A 20,799-nucleotide genomic window follows, 5' to 3' on the forward strand; every position below is an offset into this window, starting at 1 on the left:
GTATCTAAATGATCCATAAACTTTTAATTATGAGTCTAACAGGTTCATAGATTTTCAATTTTGTGTCTTTAGGTTTGTGAATTTTAAAGAATGTCGAATAGGTGCTTTGTCTTTTGGGCACAAAATGGAAGTTCAGGATTCTATTAGACACAAAATTGAAAGTTTAAGGACCAACTAAACACAAAATTGAAATTTTGGAGCTTATTAAACAAATTTTTAAATTTTAAGGACCTATTAGACATAATCTCGAAAGTTTATGGAGTAAAGTTTACCTTTTGATTTTAAGGTTTTACATGTATGTGTATATATATATGTATTATTATAAAGCAGAAAATAAATAATAGCTAAGTGAACATTTTTCTCAAAACACCTAGATTAAGGTCATGTTACCTATGATCATCCTAGTGAAATGAAAGGCTCTGTCATGAATGGACTAAACATTTCGTGATCCGGTCTTATACAAACTCCTTTGTATAGGATACCCCCGCTTACATGTCTTCACATGAATGATCAGGATCAAACCATCTGTAGCACTTTACAACACTCGTAATATCTACAAAGCGGGTCGTATCTGTAGTGTCACCAAGATAAGGTTTTCCTCATTTATCCATATACTATAGATCATTTAGGTTATCACTTAAGGCGTGATCCACTTGTATGTTTCCACATAAATGCTTAAGTTACAACGATAACCAGGGATCTTAGATTATTGGTTTACGGTTAATGCAACTAAAATATCTCATATTTCATAGACAACAGTGAGATATTTTCATATTATTACATCACAAGTGTCTGTTCATATAGGTGCTTACAAACTACAAGACCCTACAAGATTTAGGGCATCAACCCCAATAGGAAGACAGACTCCTGACATGCCTTAGCTGCTAACATGAAGTTTGAACACACGTTATCATTTTTGAACTTCATTATTAAGTTCAAGCTCAAATGATGGATACACAATGTTTGAAATGGGTCAGGAAATCATATAGAAATGGACTTCGCAATGCTTTTGTTTCGATCGGATACGAACAGCAGCCCATTGACTACACCAACAGTAGATTGCATCCTTCTCATGAACCACGCCTATGAATCATCATTTTTTATCCCCCAAACTGAAAGCAACCGAGTATATTTGTTTATTAGCATCAATTGAAATTGCTACGAACATAATACCTTTATACTTCCCTTTCATGTGTACAACATCAACAACAATAACTAGCCTGATGCAATTCAAAAAACCTCTAATTGCAGCCCCGAGTGCCATATAAACGTATTTAAAATGTCCATCGAAATCGATCTCCAACTCATAGTGAATCCCAGGATTGGCAATCTTCAATGCTTCCCCATACCATGGTAATAAATGGAATGACTCTCTAGGGGACCCTCTCGTTAAGGACAACGTAGTTTCCCTGCCCTGCCATGCCCTCTCGTAACTAATGTCCACCCCATAATCCTTTCAAAGGTCTTGAATAATTTCCTTCAGTTTATAACTACGACTAACATCCTAGTATTTAGACTTAATCAGTTCAGCTATAACCTAACTCTTAGCTTGTTTATGATCCTGTTTTCTTAATATCTTCTGGCATGTGTAGGCGCTAACATATTTATTAATTTTGAAAATTTTAAAGTCTTTCATTATAATGACCATGATCTTCCATTGATAAGTGGATTCTACGCATCTTAAAATATATAACTTCTTAGTAGATTTATTGACATGATACGAGAAGTTCTTCCTAATGGCAAAGATAGACAGTTTCTTAGCTAATTTTTTTTTCTTTAAAACGTATTACCAACATGGGCATCATCTATAGTAGACTTGGATAAGACGACTATGGTGCTCGCCATTAATTTTTTGATACACTTCCTCTTGTTTCGACTGATACAATGTTCACCACTTCCTACTGAATCTGCACAATGCTCACTGCCAGTTGTCGGGTTACTATCACTAAAAGATCCTTTGTCAACCCTTGATTCTACATTCATCATTGACTTTACCACATGATCAACATTAACTAGACATATCTATATCTGCCACATTAACGTCCACATCATAATCCACTAACATGTCTACTTTAAATACAGACTCATCGTTAACACCATCCTCAGATAGATCCACATATTCCATATTCAACAACCTATCTGTATCGTCTCCCAAATATAATGGACATACATTATTATTCAATGGACTTAATGATTGCACCTCATTGGAAACCATATTTTATTCAAGAGTAAACTCAAGTTCGGATGTGAATGTTGGACATTTTGAACTGGGTATGACGGTATTGTACTCCTAGGTTTATGGACTACTGCTGGTAACTTTGACATTAAAAGGGCCACTTGAGACACATCATCACCAATTAAGGAATAATGGAGATCTTCTTGATCTGCAAAATCAAAGTCGCTGAAGAACTGAAGATACCCCAGATAGATTCATATGTCAAACTTAATTACTTGAGCAACACACTGTTTACCTCTCCAACGATAGGGCTATCAGAGAAAGCTTTTATACCATCTTGAAATCTTGGGGAGATTCTATTTACTTGCTCCACAATATTCCTTTCCCTACAATGATCAAATGAAATTATAAACTTACCCTCATTCTATCTGAGTTTGCATCGGAATAATTCCGTAGTATACTTCAAATCATGATTGTATCCTCAAACAAGGACACCAAAGGAACAATACTTGGTCCGATCCAAAAAAATGAATAGATATATCTTTGACATGTTTGTCCACTTTAAGGTTTCCCTGTCATTCTAAACAAAAAATTAAAAAGTTAGACCAAAAGAACAGGTGTAGGAACATACTGGTAGATCTTGAGTGTTTCAAGTGCAACAGCACATGCAACCGGGTGTCCAGAATAAGTAAATCCATGAGAAAAGGCACCTGGATGTAATATTATTGAAGAAAAACAATAGGTAAGTTACTGGAGTGGAAGATTATTAACTGTGATCAACTAGGTTTCATTGTATAAGTAGTGTACCTAGCTTGCTGCTTTGAGAGTGAATCACATCAGAGACTTCAGGGCTCACCATGACAGCTCCAATAGGCATGTATGCCGAGGAAAGTGCCTGAAGTGTGCAGTACATCGACTCAGGCTCAATGAAAACAATGAAACGCTTAAACTAAGCAAGATATTTGTAAAAGCTGAATATGTTCAAACTTCACCTTAGCTAGAGATACAAGGTCTGGTTTAATATTGAATTTATCGCATCCAAACATTGCCCCTACTCTTCCAAAGGCACATATTACCTATAGAAAAAAAATATGGAAGACAACGCCTCCTTTACATTGACATCATTCTCGTAAACAAGGTGAAATGATGAACCCAAAAATTTTAATTTTCAAAGTACCTCATCAGCAATAAAAAGTATATCATACTTCTTGAGCACGGCTTGGATCTGCAGTAACAATAGGAAACACTTCATTCTTCCCTTAATATTTTGCTTATTAGTTAGAATTTATATCAAGAATTAGAATATTAACAAAGAAACCTTTTGAACGACCTTACTTGAACAAGATTTGTTCTATAAGTTATACAACTGTATTCTTGAGTTCTAAACAAAGAAACCTTTTGAAGTTGTATGTATTCTAACGATGAGAGAAAATATGGGATGTATATAACAAAGAATAGACAGCTAAACAAGTAAAATCTTGTTGGTGCATGCTTGTGCAAATTTAAGCAGTTCATGATACTAAGAGATTACCTTTTCAAAATAAGTAGCAGGTGGAATAATTGCACCACCTGCTCCCATGATTGGTTCAGCAATGAATGCAGCAATCTGAAGTGGAAGAGAGAAAGGGTCAATTCTCAATTATGGTATCATGCCATTTTTATAATTCAAAGAATAGTATTCAAGTTTTTACTGTCTCTGGTCCCTCCTTGAGTATAAGGTCTTCCAAGTTTTTGGCTAATCTGGTTGAAAACTCTTCCTCTGTCTCACCTGATATAGGATGTTCACAAGTTAATGGCTGGAAATAAATTCAAAGAAAGTGAACTAAATATATAACCTAGCATATAGATCATAACCTGGAAGATGGTAACGCCAGTAATGTGGACAATCAGTGTGTAGAACAAATGGAGCTGGCATGTCAAAGTTCCGGTGCATAGGTGGAAGGCTGTGGTAAAACAAAATAATTTGCGAGAGATGTCAGCCTCATCGATCGACTTGTTGCTCAAAGGTCGGTTCAAACTTCAAACCTAGCCCTGACTCGTTTCAACCTTTGCCCAAATTCATAATTTGACTGGGTCGACTCAACCATGTTTAGATCTACCCGTCGAACTGGTGCAGTGAAGTTCCAATAAAGAGGGTATAATAGATGTAAGGTATATTTTGTTTTAATTGAACTTACCCTGAAAGACTGGCTGATACGAATGTCGTGCCATGATACCTGTTAGATAGAAAGGTAGTGATAAGAAAAATAATTGAAGAGAACAAAGGAAATGGTACAAATCAACTCCAGCCAAGTGAGTTGAGCTTACCCTTTTGAGCGAGAAATGAATTTTTTCTTATTTGGTCTTCCAAGTGCATTGTTATAGTACCATACCAGCTTCACCTATTACATGTTTTTTAAGCACCAAATGAATTAATTTGTTGCAGAGCTTTCTAAACCTTGATGTTATTTTATTATTTTTGTTCTTCCTTTATTTGCTTTTTTTTTTTTTTTTTATTCCTATAGAAATCAAAATTGGACAATTTTGAGTTTGGAGTAGAAAGAACCTGAGTGTCATTGGCTTCTGAACCACTACTTGTAAAAAATACTTTCCCCATTTTTCTAGCTGTGAACATTTCAAGTAGTTCCTTTGCCAGATCCTATCATTCATGAAAACATCAAGAACGCGAAACTAATCAAAAGAAGTTAAACAAGCATGCTTGGTAGATAATTTAAAAACAAAAAGTTGAATACAAGGGATTCAATCAAAATAAAGTTATATTTTATGTTTGGTAGCTAATTGAGAAATTTGATTCTAATTTAAACATTTTTTTAAATGTGTTTAACAATGTATTTATGAACCATAAAATTAGTTGCAATTACATATTAAATATTACGTTGAATATAAACTACACGTTTTATGTATTTTTTGTATATTTATTATTTTGTAATATTATTTAATTTATAATATATTACATCATACATATTTTAAATTTAAAAATCAATGGAGTGTTTTTTCCCTCATAAGGAAGATGAATTGAGTTTAACTAAACATGACATATTGTATTTTTAAATGTTTTTTTTAATCTTTATTTCATATAATTCTGCATTTTAAATTTTAAAATTCAAAATCTAGATATACTGAAAACCAAAAAATATTGTTTTTAGAATTTATCCTATTTAGATCACAAAATTTGAAATAAAACTTTTAGAAACAAAATATACATTATCTTTTAAAACATATTTGTTGAACTAAGTAAATTTGGAAAAATCTTGATTGTGAATCAAACGGAGTAAAATTAGCATACCAAAGAAGGTTGGGTAGTATGATTCCAAAAGGAGTGATAAAATGGCAAGGTATTTAGTTGTGCAGTTGCTGCTTCCACAAGACGTGGTTCACTTCCCCCTACAAATTCCATTCCATTATGCCTTAACCAATTGACTAAGAATCAAAGAATTTAGGGAAGAAAAAACAACTCCAATCATACAGCACTAATGTTAATGTTAGAATGTCTTTTAACCTGTTATTTGATGTTCTGAAGGACCAAACATAGGTCTTACCTCCTTATATTTCGAAGAGTGTATATATAATAAACCTTATAACACTCGAGGTGTATATGCAATCTGTGTTCGTGAAATTTATCTCCATCCGTAGACGTAGTAAACACATTGTTAGTAAGCAATGTAACTCTTTATGTTGATTTCATAACAACAAAATTATTATACTTAGTACTTATGTTTGGCCAGATTCAAATTGAGGTTGCCTAAACTTACCTTCTCAATTTTCCTCCTTCCATTATTATTTTTACCCTTTTTTCTCTTTCAAGGAGTTTTGAAATACTCTTAATTATTGAATACTTCATCAGTATAGTGTTTAATTATTTTTTTAACTCCCAATATTTTTAAAGATTGCAAATATAACAAAGTATATCAACAATAGATTTAGAGATGTCTAAAAAACCCATAAAGTCGGGACTTTGCGAGGAATCCCCGAATACTTGGGAAATGGACGAGGGAGTGGGGATTTTTTTCCCCATTTGCAATTCGGGACTGGAGATGGGGAATATATTCCCCGTCCTCGACCCCAACCCGTCCCGTGTCCCCCCCACCCCACCCCGACTTTTGTGTACAAATTATAAATTTATAATATATATATCTATATTAATATTGTAGACTTTGTTAGGATAATTATGAATGTTTTAATTATTTAAGTTTAAGATTTTATAACTTTAATTTCTTAGATGTCGTTATATTTAAGATAAGATGTTTTAATTGTTGAATTTTAATTTTTATAAATTATGAGAATTTAGCATTTTAATTATATATTTTAAAATTACATGTGTATTATCGTTTTTATTAGTAAAATTGATGATATTTTATTTAAATAAAAATTGTATTGGATAAGGAATTGTTAAAAAAAATATTTAATTGAAATAAACAAAAATTGTTAGAAAAAATAATGGTGGGAAAATTTTCCCAGTGGAATCCTTGTGGGGAATCTCTGCCCCGTTCTCTGTGGGAAAATTCGTGGGGACAGAGAGTAGAATAAGGGGGCGGGGACGGGGACGGGGACTTCCATGTCCCCACCCCATGAACATATCTAGATACACTCTATTATTGGGAAATTTCTATAAGCAACATAGGCCATTATTGATAGATTTAGAGAGATGGATCATGCTATATCCGGTAATACTTTAGATATGATCATTATATTTGTAACTGTATGTTAATGTATGACGGTGATATGAACTATATCCAAAACTGAAAAATGATGGTGAAATGATTAATTGTGGTACCTAAGGATGTGCACCATAGACCAGCAAGAGCATCAAGATGCTTCCTTCCATAATTGTCATATACATATGAACCCTACATCACCATGGAATTCAAACTAAAAACATATATCTTCTAATATTAACCAGAAACAGAATGAAGATATCTAGAAGAATACCTCAGATCTTTTTATGATTACGGGATTCACATTGGCGCTCTCCCATCCTGAAGTAAAAGGTGCAAGCATATCATGTCCCTTCACCCTGTAATTAAACCATGTTTGTGGCTAATGTCAAACTTTGCATAAGAATGCTGAGAAGAAATAAACTATGCAAGGTCTAAATAGTTAAAGCTCCGTTTGGTAATTATTTCGCTTTTTGTATTTAAACTTAATTTCTTATCATAATTTGTATATTTCTTTAGTATAAAGGTTAAACCCTTAGCCAAATTTTAAAAATAAAAACAAGTTTAAAAAAAAAAAAAAATTTTAGGTTTTAAAATTTGGTTTTGTTTTTAAAAACATCAGTGAAAAGTAAAAAATGAATCAAGAAACTTAAATTTGGAATGAGCGTTTATAAATTTAATTTTTAAAATAATAATAATAATAAAAACAATTGGTTACGAAACGATATCCGATATCGTATGTACTTACTCTTCTTGTGCTAAGGCCTCTGTACTGTGTAAGTGGGACAAGAAAGGAGCCAGGAAGACATGGTCCCGTGAAGCTCTTCTAGAAGACGTGGCCACTTTTGTAAAGGTACCAAACTGCAAAAGGACAAAAATAGAATATATATATATATATAATATAACCATGAGTACCTTTATAACTTTTAGCTCATAACTTGTACGATTATGTGAAATTTATAGTTTTATTTTGATATATAGATTCTATGGAATTTATTAAGGATATATATCTTAATTAATGAAATAGTCTATACCTATTTATAGAAAGGAAAAATAAGAATTTATGAAAATTAAAACAAAAGATGTGATTGTCTATTCAAATATATTCTTACCCTTAGATTTGGATATGTGTTTAAATCACACCTATATAAAAAAGAATATATCACTTTAACAATTTGACCTAACTAATTTTAATGGAGTGGAAGACGTCGTAGCCATTTCAAACATATCTCCCTTATTGGTTTATGATATTTTATATCTATGGTCTTAATCACATCCTTACGAGAAAGAATATATCATTTTATTGTGTAACAACTTCAATTCTAATATTTGGATTGGACAAAGGATGTGAGTATCTTTTCAAACATATCTCCATTATCAGATATTGATGTTTCTTATCATGGTCTAGATTACATCCCTACACGAAAGAATTCAATACTTCACATGTAACATTCAAATTTACAAATATAATAAAAAAAAAGATAAAAGCATATTTCCATTTTTATTATTCCAAATTTGTCCTTATTGGTGTATCGACATGTAAATCAATAGTATATATGATATATTTTATATCTAGTATATCGGTCATTTAATATACCAAATATTTGGTATATCAGTTGACTAATATACCAAAGATAAAGTGGGTAAGTTATACAATGGGTATACCAAATTTATTAGTCAAGAAGTGCTTGTTCGTTTACTATTATTCGTTTGATTTAATTTCAATCCTTATTCGTCTGCTATAGAATATTGTTTTTCTTGTACATTATAATTAGCTTATACAATCCGTTATGTTAGTAACTATTTTGAATGAATTTTGATAAACTATTGGTATACCAATGTTACACTTGAAATTGAATTTTGAACATATGTTGATATATAATTGATATACTTGAGAAAATGTATATTTAAAAAGTAATGATATACCAATATTTTATACTTAAAATGAATGATGAGTTAATGTTGATTTAATACTAAGTTAATACACCAATGTCATACTTAAAATTTATTTAGAAGAAATGTTGATATACTACTGATATACTAATGATATACTTGAAATTAAAAAAAAAACTACTAATGCACTAATAATATATACTTAAAATTGAATTTTGAGCATTGATGTACTATTGATACACCAATATAATAATTAAAATAAATTTAGATCATGAGTGATATACTATTGATACACTAAAAATGCACATGAAATAAATTTTCAATGACTATTGACATACTATTGATAAATATATGTTACAATTTAAATAAAATTTGAATGAGTGTTGATAAATTATCGATACACTAAATACTTAGAATTGCATTTTCAACTTATTATGACATACCATTGATACACTAATGATCTACTTGCAATTCATTTTGAATTAGTGCTAATATATTATTGATATGCCAATGTTAAACTTCAAGTATCATACTAAATGATATACTTCATATTTGGTATATCAATAATATCATTGTTATATATTTTTTCCTTTCTAAATTAGATATATCAATCAATTAATATATGAAATACGGGATATATATTATATAATTGATGTACCAAATTAAATATAACTTATATACCATTAAAATCATATCAAATTTTAACAATAAAATAGGTTAACTAATATAATTTATATTGGATATATCACTTGAAAAAATTAATGCATTTCATATATACCATCAACATCAAAATTGAACTAATAGAATGAATATAACTCTATATCAACATGAGAAAAGATAAAAATAATAATTATAATAATCGAACAAACAACGTTGATTATAACACAATTAAAGTCATGATATATTACTTGCATAAATAGTATTCTTTAGATAAAGTATATCAATTGATTGGTATACTAAATATAATGTATATCAAATACACTTGTTGATACATAAATGAGAGTAAAATCGTAAAAAAATTAAAAACCAAGAATCTGGTTATTTTTTATTTTTATTTTTATTTTTTTCTATATTTACAATTTTAGAAAACCATTATTATATTTATAAATACCCTTATATATTTTTTTTGCTACCCATTACGATTTTTTTTTTTTTTTTTAGTATAAGTATAATACTTTTTTATTTTCAGTTTTTTATTCAATTTGATATGGTTAAAAAAAACTTTAATCTATATCTAAATTTTCATGTATAAAATCTAAAGAAACTATTATTTTAAATATAGGAAAATGGGCCATCGCATTTACAAATATAACAAAATATGACAATGATATATACGGATAGACATTGATATTTTACTATATTTGAAATATTTACAGTAATTTTGTTATTTAAAATAATTACCCTTTTATTTATTTTCAAAATTTGTTGAAATTAAATTTTGATTTAGCAAGGTTTAAAATGTCGATGTCGATGAAACTATTGATGTCTTAATTTTATGAAAATTTTGATGGAACTATCGATAAAATATCGATTTCAAGGTATATTTTGTAAAATTTATAAAATAATAGATTGAAATTAGTAAATAAACATTTTATGATTTTTAAACAAGTTAACACGTCGATTATTTATCTTAGTGATATTTTGTTGCTTATTTTTTATGTTTCATAGATTTTTCTACTATCTAAAGAAAATATCAATTTACTCATATATATATATAAATATGAAATCCATGAAAATATGAAATTATTTAATATTATCTTTGCAGAGGAGAGCCCAACAAAAAAATTCTAAAAAAATCTGAACAAACTCACATCTCGAAAAAAAAAGAAAGAACCAACATAATCACTACAACCAAGAATCTCATTCTTAACTAAAAAAATAGGAGAAGAAACACAATCATTGGCATGGCATATCAAATAATAGATCTATTATATTATATAGTAATAAGGGTATAAAGCAAAGTGGGTTCACATGCTTCATGAAGATAATATATAAAATATAAAATTATGGGAAAAAGAGCAAAGTAGTTTTCAATTTGCTTTTTCTTTTTAAGTTAATATATAAAAATAATGAGAAAAAAAAAAGTAGCTTCACTTCATTTTTTTTAATGAAGATAACCCAAACCCATGCTACTCAAACAACCAATTTCACGAATCTAAATAAATAAAATTATTGAATGGACAATATTGACTCCCAACGTTATTGTTCTAAGCTAAGCCAAGAACAATCATCCTCATCAATATGCTTGTGGCACATCTCTAAACTTTAGATAGGTAATCAAATTCAACGTATTTGTAGATATAACATAATGCAAAAAAATTTGTAGATATAGCAAAACTTTGATTTTGCTTTCGAAATATGATAAACTATATAGCTAAAGAGTTTTATCATTAATAGACCATACCACTGGTAAAAATCTATCGAAATTTTTAAAAATGTTACTCTCCACATGTACTATCCAATGCAATTACCTTAAATTTTATTCTAAAATCAGATTAGGTATAAAACATTTTCTTTTGCCATAACAAGTTGATTTGTCGGATTAATTAAATGTCTTACCTTCAATCAATTTGGTTTTGTCTACACCTCTAATTAATTAATGGTATGATGTGATTGACGTTGCACTCTAAATTATGGAAATGGAAAATATTAAATATGAGAGTCTAATCATGACCTTGTGGCTCTTGACAACTGAAAAGTGTAACTTGATTAACCCTCATATACTTAGCATTCATTTATTTTGTAATTTTTTTTATTATAGCAATTAAGTAACCAACTCACATTTTTAGATGTTCATTTTTTCTGCATGAGATAGAGAATGGAAGAGAGAGGGAGAGAAAAAAAAGATTTCTATCTCCGTATCTCTCAATAATAATAAATTCGCCTTGAAACGAGGACAATTTAATTGACATAATGTTCGTATTATAGATTTTGAGATCAGAGATTCAATTACTCTATCTCACTTATTGTAAAAAAAAAAAAAAAAAAAAAAAAAAAACAAACAAAAGAAGAAGAAAAAAGGAATTGTTCAAAAAAAAGAAAGCTATAAACTCGTCAACCTTTCGAATGATGACGACCATGACTACATAGAACTGAAAATATGATAGAAAAGTAGGAAACATCAATGGGTAATTGGTGGGTTCGATCTTAAACAAGACACCTATATGACGAATCAAAACCAAATCGCTTAGCTTAAGTTTCCTGCATACACAAGCCAAAACCGACTTAGTAGACCGAATCACAACCAAACCCACTACTGATTTCGGTCGGCTTGAACGGATTTTGCTCGCACCCCTAGCTTAGCCATTGAAGATGGTGCAAATTAATAGATGTTCAAGAAATACAAAAACAATGATGAAAAACAAAAATTGCAGCGGCAGAAAGGTAAGGAAAAGAAAACAAACCCAATTATCAAAATGAGTGAATACAACGTTAAGAAGAAGAAAATATGGAAACGATGGAAATAAAGGGAAGAAGAGATCAAAGAAGAAGAAGAAGAAGAAAGAAGAATTATTGTTAAAATTATTACCTCAGACTTTAGAGTGGAACGAAGAAATTGATTGAGGATTGGCATTCTAATTTGTGGGATATTATGCTCTCCCCAACAATACCTCTTAATATTCTTCTCTTCAAATACCCAAACTCACAAAGAGATGAGAATTAAGGTTATGAATGAGAAACTTGCTGCCTCACTCAAATATAACCTCTAACTCACAAACGAATCAATCAGTGGCCCGTTTTGAAAGCTGAGTTTTGTGGGTTATAATAATTTATATTCACGTACGATTTCGATAGTAAACACTATAACAAAAGGTAGAGAGAATGAGTAGGAAATGATAAGTATTATAATAAAAAGGGAGTTGAAATAGTAATGGTAGGTTATGATAGTTGACAACACCGACTATTATAATTGAGTTCTAAACATGGAGTGAACTATTATAGCAGTCTAGTCCACTTACTTAAAGTTGAGGTCGAAACAATCATTCGTGACTAAAATAGACAAACTTAAAAATCAATCATAGAATATTATTTATCTCTATTTTAAGAAGTGACATAGGAGAAAATCACTTTTAGATTATTTTATCCAAACCCATATTACCTGTTAACCTAATGCGTATATCTCTACTAATTTATGCAACTACAATATTTCACAAAGCCTTTTGTTTTCTTTTTTATTTTCCTTGTTTTCTTTTTTATTTTCCTTATTTAATCGTTTTATAATTATTTACTAATCAATAACTTAAGCTACATAGTTATTATACAATTTCGTAGAGATGTTGAAGAAGATGTGACCCAAATAGCTCAACTTATTTATTTATTTTTAACTAACTTTGTGTTGTAACGGTCAGTTAATATACATTATAAATACCTCTTATCAGAAAAACAAAAACAGAGAGAGAGAGTGAGTTCATCATTTCCTAATTTTCTGTAAACAAACAAAAAGCTATATGCAATCTTCTTAGTGAAAGAACTTGAATCTTCCCGTGGAAGTAGGAAATCTTACCGAACCACGTAAACTTCTGTGTTTCTTCTTCTCGTCTTTATTTTCTTGTTCATTCGACTGCAATCTTTCTGCAATTCGCGCGTAATACAATCTTGTTTCAAATTGTATCGAATCCATAGTATCAAGTTGAATCGTGCATCAATCTCCGCTATCGAGTTGCTTTGAGTTGTTCGTTTTCACCTTCGAGACACATTGAGTAAAGATCAAAACTCATCAAGTAAGATCGAGTATTATTTAGTATTCATCGAGTTCTATCGAAGATTGAATAAAGACTCGTCAAACAAAGAAGGAAATTTGCATCGAGCATCGAGTATCCAACATCGAGGATTTGGCATAATCTTTCTTAGCCTTTTCTTCATCATTCCAATGTTGATCTTGAGTATTTAGGCCTAGAGAAAATTGAATAACCCAATCATTTGTGGTATCAGAGCATTTGAAGATCATCAAGGTCAGCATTCTTGGAGCATCAAGATACTCAAGAAGTCCAGTCTCGATACTCGATCAGATTAGGCTGTTGCAAGGTATGAAATAGAGAAGTTCGATGGGAAGGGTGATTTTGGTCTGTTAAAGGCCAAAATCAAGCTATTATTGGATAACAGATAGCTCACAAGGCGTTTCTTGACCCATCGACTCTGCCGCCTACATTAACAACTCAAGAAAGGGAAGACATGGAACTTACAGCCTATGAGACTCTCGTTCTTAATCTCAGTGACAGCATCTTGAGACAGGTGATTGATCAAGACACGACCTACAAAATATGGGTCAAGCTGGAAGGTCTTTTTGCAACCAAGGATCTCTCCAACAAGATGTATCTAAGGGAGAAGTTCTTCACTTTTAAGATGGATTTTACCAAGCCACTAACAGACAATCTGGATGAGTTTAAGGGGGTAGTTTCTCAGTTCAAGAGCCTTGGCGAGAAGATTGGCGATGAAAATGAAGCCTTTGTGTTGTTGAACTCTCTACCATAAGCGTATAAGGAAGTGAAAAATACCTTGAAATATGGCAGAGAGTTAGTTACCACTGATGCCATTATTTTAGCATTGAGAACTAGAGAGTTGGAGCTTCAGTCAGTAAAAAAGGAGCAGTCTGGTGTAGAGGGGTTGTTTGTCAAAGGCAAGAACAAGCAGAATCAGTCTAAAGGGAATAAAAATTAGTCTGGTGAATAGCATAAACCCAAGACCAAGCTAAGATGTAACTATTGCAAGAAGAAAGAACACTTGATGAGAGATTGCTACTGTTGAGGATGATGCCCTAAACTCTCATTGGGTCTTATAGTTTGTAAACACTGTATTGAACAAATGCTTGTGATGTAATAATATATGATTTTTTCTTCACTGTTGTCTATGAAACATGAGATATTTTAATTGTTTTACCACAAACCAATAAACTAAGATCCATGGTTGTCATTGTAATTTAAACGTGTATGTGAAGGCATACAGGTGGATCATGCCTTAAGTGATAACCAAAATGGTCTGTAGTATATGGATATAGGAGGGAAACCTTATCTTGGTGACACTACGGATGCGGCTCGCTTTGTAGAATAGTTACAACTGTTGTAACTTTCTACAGATGGTCTGATCCTGATCATTCATGTGAAGACATGGGAGCGGGGGCGTCCTATACAAAGGAGTTTGTATAAGACCAGACCACGAAGTGTTATAGTCTCGTTATATAACACCGTTCATGACAGAGACTTCACTTCACTAGGATGACAATAGGTAACATGACCTCAATCCTGAGTAAGTTAGGAACTCCTACCTTTGAGGGCGATAATTTGATTTGCATGGGTGCGAAGATTGCCGACTCAAACGTACCACTTTGGGGATTTGTCTAACTGAGGAGCTAGGAACTCAACTACACAAGATGGAATTCACTCCTTCCCCAAAGCAGGGGTAAGTAGATATATTGCTCCTTTAAGGGCTGATTTTAAGGCTTGAACGACGTGGCGCTACACACCTTCTCATGGCCCAAAAGGTGTCCACACATAGTAGGACTATGTTGTATTGTTTATTAGAGGGATCAGTGGTACTTAGGAGTTAGATGTAACTATAAGGGCAAAACGGTAAATTGGCAGTTGTACTTACGAGCATCTATGAAGGGTTATCGTACTGTTTACTGGTTACATCCGATGGACACAGAAATATATTTGTGGTGAGAAGAGTGCAGTTGTCGGTCTTTAGTAGAGTGTCTAGCAGTTAACGGATCGTGGATCTCGTGGCTAAAGAGTTTAGTCAGCTATTCACGTACCGTTGGAGCTTCAAGCCACAAGTCCATAAAGTCTTCTTAGTATCTCAATGGATTCAAGTTGAGAATAAATTTTTGGGTCAGTTTGAAGTGTTCAAATTGACAAGAGGGAGTTTGATTATATATGATATGATTAAACTGGTTAATTATATATGATATAGTTGACATGATGTATGAGATACATTAATTGGAGGAAAATGATATAAATATGATTTATATTTAGTGGAGGAGAAAAGGACTATGGTTTATATGTTGCATATGATGTGATATTAAAACTATAGGTTATAAATATAATAATATTATATTTATTTATAATTAAACAATTATGAGATAATTGTTGGTGGTTTTTTCTCCATAACCATATGTGAATGTGGGAGGTTACATTCAGTTTTCATAACTGAAGGATAAAATGAAAATAGGTTTCATTTTGCATAGATATCGGATAATCGTTTCACTATTAGTACACTGCCCATCGTCTAGCTAACGAGAGCATACACGATAGCTCAAGTTTTCCTATACACACGTAGATTTCCTAAACAATCGTATAGCATTTTCTAAATGATTGACGAGCAAGATTTCCTAAACAATCGTGCACCTGTTTCTAAACGATTATGCACCCGTCTATACGATAGACACAAAATTCACCCACTTGCTTGGTCATTGTAAACGATCGTAGTTTCCTCCTCCCCTCTACGAAATCCAACAGAGCCTACACCTTCTAGATTACAACTCCGAGAATATCAAGGTTACTAAGTGGTGGTGTCCTCCTTACTGCCTGTTCGTGTAGAAGACCATTCGGTGTTGAATGACTGTGAAGTTTTGGTGGACGATTGACTTGGCGACCACAGCGACAGCAAGAAGTTGTTGGTCTTGACGAGAGCGAGAGATAAAGGGAAGAAGAGTTCTTCAAGAGGTATGTCTCTCGTTCCTTTGTATTTAAGTTTTAAAAGCATGCCGTAATTTGTTAGTAGATGCATAACTTGTATGTTTGTGAATGCGGTATTTCTATCACAATGAATTTGGAACGATCTTACTTCCGCTCATAGATCCTCTTTGATAAGAGTTCCTTCAATTGATATCAGAGCAAGATTATGATCCTGGGACTTATGGATTATGGGCCGACCAGCTTGAAACGAAAAAATCAGGAAAAAGAGTAGGATCAGAAAGGAAAACAACTAGAAGCTTCAGTAGTTGAAGGTTCCTACTTTTATTTTGATGCCTTAACCTCTACTAGAAACAAAACCAACCAAATCAGCCCTCTTGGGAAGCATGACTGGGTACTTGACTCTTGCTATACCTATCATATGACACCCTTCAGACCTTGATTTAATACTTACAAGGATGTGGATGGAGAATCTATGTACCCAGAACAATGAAGCTTGCAAAATCAAAGGGGTTGGTTCAGTATCCTTGAAGCTAAAGGATGGATCAATCAAGTTTCTTAGAAATGTGAGACATGTACCTTTACTCAAGAGAAACTTGATATCTCTGGGTATGCTTGACTCCATTGAGTGTGAGTGTAGAGGAAAAGGTGGAGTCTTAGAGGTGATTAAGGACTCTAAGGTAATGTTGGTTGGTGAAAAGGCAATGACCTTTATATTGTAAGAGAAGTAGAGATGATGACTAGTGCCTACTTGGTTTCAACAACAAGCTTAACAGAGGCTGACTTGTGGCACAAAATACTATCCATATCAGTGAAAAATAGGTGCAAACACTGTCCAAACAAGGTATATTACCCAAAGGTACCAATGAGCACTTTTCCTTTTGTGAACACTACATTCTAGGTAAAGCAACCTGACAAAGTTTCACAAAATCTCAGCATACCACCAAAAGAACATTGAATTATGTCCATTCTGACCTATGGGGACCATCTCCTACACCAAGCCTTAGTGACTCAAGATATTTTCTAACCTTTATAGATGACTTTTCTAGGAAGAGCTGGATATATTTTTTTAAAACTAAGGACCAAGTTTTTAAGAAGTTTAAGGAATGGAAAGCCATGATAGAAAACTAAACATCTAAAATGTTAAAATACTTTAGAACCGACAATGGGCTTGGGTTTTATAATGAGTACTTTGACAAATATTGTAGTGAGAATGGTATAACTAGGCATAAAATTGTGAGGTATACACCTCAACAGAATGAGGTTGCTGAGAGGTTAAGCAAAACCATAATGGAAAGGGTTAGATGTTTGCTCTTTGATGCTATTTTAAGTGAAAATTATTTTGCAGAAGCTACAACCTACACAATGTATACCTTAAATAGGTGCTCTCATGCATCTTTAGAGTTGCTTGTCCCTGAGGAGAAATGGACTAATCATCATCCTAATCTAGATAACCTCAAGGTCTTTGGATGTGTAGGGTTTGTTCACCAAAATAAGGGAAAGTTAAAAGGCAGAGCAGTCAAGTGCATGTTTGTAGGCTTTACAAAGGGTGTCAAAGGTTATAAAATGTGGCATCTAGTTGAGAGGAAGTTCATAGTGAGCAGTGACATCACTTTTAGGGAAGAGGAGATGTTTATGTGAAAGGAGAAAAAGCTTGAGGATGAAGGTGAGTCATCTACCACAGGAATTGAGGTGGAGTTACCTACTGAGCAACAAATAGAATCTAACCTACCTAATGACACAGAAGAAGTTGAAAAAGATGCAGGGGAATAAGAGGAGACTATAAATGAGCAGCCTGATTTAAGTTAGTATGTCTTAGCTAGGGATAGACAAAGGAGAACCATTACCCCTCTAGCTAGATATATTGAAATGAACTATATGAATATGGTTTTAAATGCTGTTGTAGCTCCTACTAACCAAGAATCAATAACCTTTGAGGAAGCAATAAGTTGTGTTGATGCAAGGGATTGGATAGAAGCTATGAATGAGGAGATGCATTCACTAAAAGTGAATGACACTTGGTTTTTAGTTCCTCTGCCAAAGGGTTACAAACCAGTTGCCTCTAAATGGGTTTTCAAACTTAAGGAAAGTGCATCTTGTGATCAAAAGCCTAGGTATAAAGCAAGGTTAGCTAGGGTTTACTCAAAGGGAAGGAATAGACTATTCAGAGATTTTCTCTTCGGTTGTTAAACAAACTTCCATAAGACTTCTTCTATCCTTAGTTGCTCCAAATAATTTAGAATTGTATCAACTAAATGTGAAATATGCCTTCCTTTATGGACATCCAGAGGAGACGATCTATATGATGTAACCTAAAGGATTTGAAGGTAAAGGAAAAAAAAATCTCTAATGCTTACTCAACAAGTCAATCTATGGGTTAAAACAATCACCTAGGTACTGGTCTAGAAGATTCAATGATTATATTTCTAGCATTGGATTCAAAAGAAGTTCATTTGACAATGATTACCTACTCATATATGTGGATGATATATTAATAGTAGGTAGGTCCAAGGAAGATCTAACCCGTGTTAAAAACCTCCTAAAAAGTGAGTTTGATATGAAGGACTTGGGAGAAGCAAGCAAGGTCCTAGGAATTGATATCCTAAGGAACAAGAAGGAGTCTATTCTAAACATCAATCAATCTAATTACCTGAGAAGATCTTAAAAAGGTTCAACATGAGTGATACTAAACCTGTGAGCTTACCTATTGCTCAGCACTTCAAGCTATCCTCAACTAACTCTCCTAAAGATTCTGACCATGAACATAAAAAACAGAAGGCTGTCATACCCTATAGTCAAGCAGTCGGAAACCTAATGTATTTAATGATTTCTACCAGACCTGATCTCTCATATTCAGCTAGCCTAGTTAGTATATATATGTCTAACCCAGGTAAGAGACATTGGGAGGCTACTAAATGGATCCTAAGGTACTTAGTTTGGTCTAAAAACTCAAGACTAGTCTATCAAAAGTCAGCTGAACCAAACTTAGAACTTTATGGATATGTGGATGCTGACTATGCTGGTGATTTGGACAAAAAGAGGTCCTTAACAGGTTACCTATTCCTTTATGGTCCTAATCTAATCAGCTGGAAAGCAACACTACAGCCTATCGTAGTCATATCTACATCAGAAGCTGAATATATGGCTTTAACAGAAGCAATCAAAAAGGCATTGTGGCTTAAGGGATTGCTAAAAGACTTTGGAATAGATCAAACAGTGGTGAAACTCTATTATAACAACCAAAGTGCTATCCATTTGTCCCAAAATCCACAATACCACACTAGAACTAAACACATTGATATCAAGTATCATTTCATCAGAGATAAAATTGGGATAGGGGAGATAGAAATTCTAAAGGTTCACACATTAGATAATGCAACTGACATGTTGACAAAACCTATTTCAAAGCTTAAATTGGTTAAATGTCTAGAACAGATAGGTTTCGAGCTTCCAGACAGGGTAGACAGAATGGTCAGAATCAGGAAGATCAGAAGATTGCAAGACATTAGAGTCAAGGTGGAGAATTTGAAGAAGTTGTGACTCAAATACCTCTTATTTTTTTTTTTTGTTTATAACTAACTTTGTATTGTAACGGTAAGTTGGTATATATTATAAATACCTCTAAAAAGAAAAATAAAAAAAGAGAGAGGGAGTGAGTTCATCATTTCCTATTTTTTTGTAAACAAACAAAAAGTTGTACGCAATCTTTTTAGTGAAAGAACTTGAATCTTCCCGTAGACGTAGGCAATCTTGCCGAACCACGTAAACCTCTGTGTTTCTTCTTCTTGTCTTTATTTTCTTGTTCATTTGACTGCAATCTATCTGCAATTCGCGCGCAATACAATCTCGTTTCAAATCGTATTGAATTCAGAGTATCGATTTGAATCGTACATTGATATCCACTATCGAGTTACTTCGAGTTATTCATTTTCACCTTCGAGTCACATCGAGTAAAGATCAAGACTCATCGAGTAAGATCGAGTATCGTTCAGTATTCATCGAGTTCCATCGAAGATTGAACAGAGACTCGTCAGACAAAAAAGGAAATTCGCATCGAGCATCGAGTATCCAACATTGAAGATTTGGCAGAATCTTTCTTAGCCTTTTCTTCATCATTCCAGTGTTGATCTTGAGTATTTAGGTCTAGAGAAAATTGAATAACCCAATAGATGTTTTTTTCTCTTTCTGTTTAATTTGGGTATAACATTATTAATTACAAATCAATAATTTAAGTTTGGAGGATAGTTAATAATTTAGGTCAGTTATTACTCTTTTTATTATGACTTTTTTTTCCCACAATTTATGTTATTTAATTACATTAATTGATAATGTACAATTTTACGGCTTGAAGGCCTAACAACTTTAGATATTAAAATAACTAAAATTAGCTTGATGACTTAATAAAATTTACATTAAAGTAACAATTTATAAAATTTTGAATTAA

General features: G+C 32.5%; 1 protein-coding gene across 1 annotated transcript; it reads right to left on the reverse strand.

Annotated features, from left to right (window-relative positions):
- Positions 1–2,405: 2,405 nt before the first annotated feature.
- LOC150030255 (gamma aminobutyrate transaminase 1, mitochondrial-like) lies at positions 2,406–12,470 on the reverse strand. The gene is made up of 16 exons (XM_090309900.1): positions 12,254–12,470; positions 7,580–7,692; positions 7,106–7,190; positions 6,951–7,023; positions 5,463–5,560; positions 4,722–4,814; positions 4,484–4,557; positions 4,354–4,392; positions 4,031–4,119; positions 3,868–3,944; positions 3,708–3,782; positions 3,354–3,401; positions 3,169–3,252; positions 2,984–3,071; positions 2,808–2,886; positions 2,406–2,562 (listed from the first exon to the last, which is right to left on the reverse strand). The coding sequence occupies exons 1-16, from the start codon at positions 12,296–12,298 to the stop codon at positions 2,448–2,450; spliced, it is 1,275 nt and encodes a 424-aa protein (XP_090166026.1). The 5' UTR covers positions 12,299–12,470; the 3' UTR covers positions 2,406–2,447.
- Between the last annotated feature and the right edge of the window lie 8,329 nt (positions 12,471–20,799).

This window comes from Benincasa hispida, unplaced genomic scaffold (assembly GCF_027475165.1).
Source record: "Benincasa hispida cultivar pf3 unplaced genomic scaffold, pf3_genome.v1.1 HicScf395, whole genome shotgun sequence".
Lineage (NCBI taxonomy): Eukaryota > Viridiplantae > Streptophyta > Magnoliopsida > Cucurbitales > Cucurbitaceae > Benincasa > Benincasa hispida.

Bases quoted from the DNA above. Each gene is read 5' to 3' on its own strand.
- LOC150030255 (XM_090309900.1), bottom strand. From the start codon at position 12,298: ATGCCAATCCTCAATCAATTTCTTCGTTCCACTCTAAAGTCTGAG. The intron at 4,558-4,721 runs GTTCTTTCTACT...AACATGTAATAG, and splicing joins CAGAAGCCAATGACACTCAG to GTGAAGCTGGTATGGTACTA. The intron at 3,253-3,353 runs GTACTTTGAAAA...TTTTTTCTATAG, and splicing joins TACTTTTTATTGCTGATGAG to GTAATATGTGCCTTTGGAAG.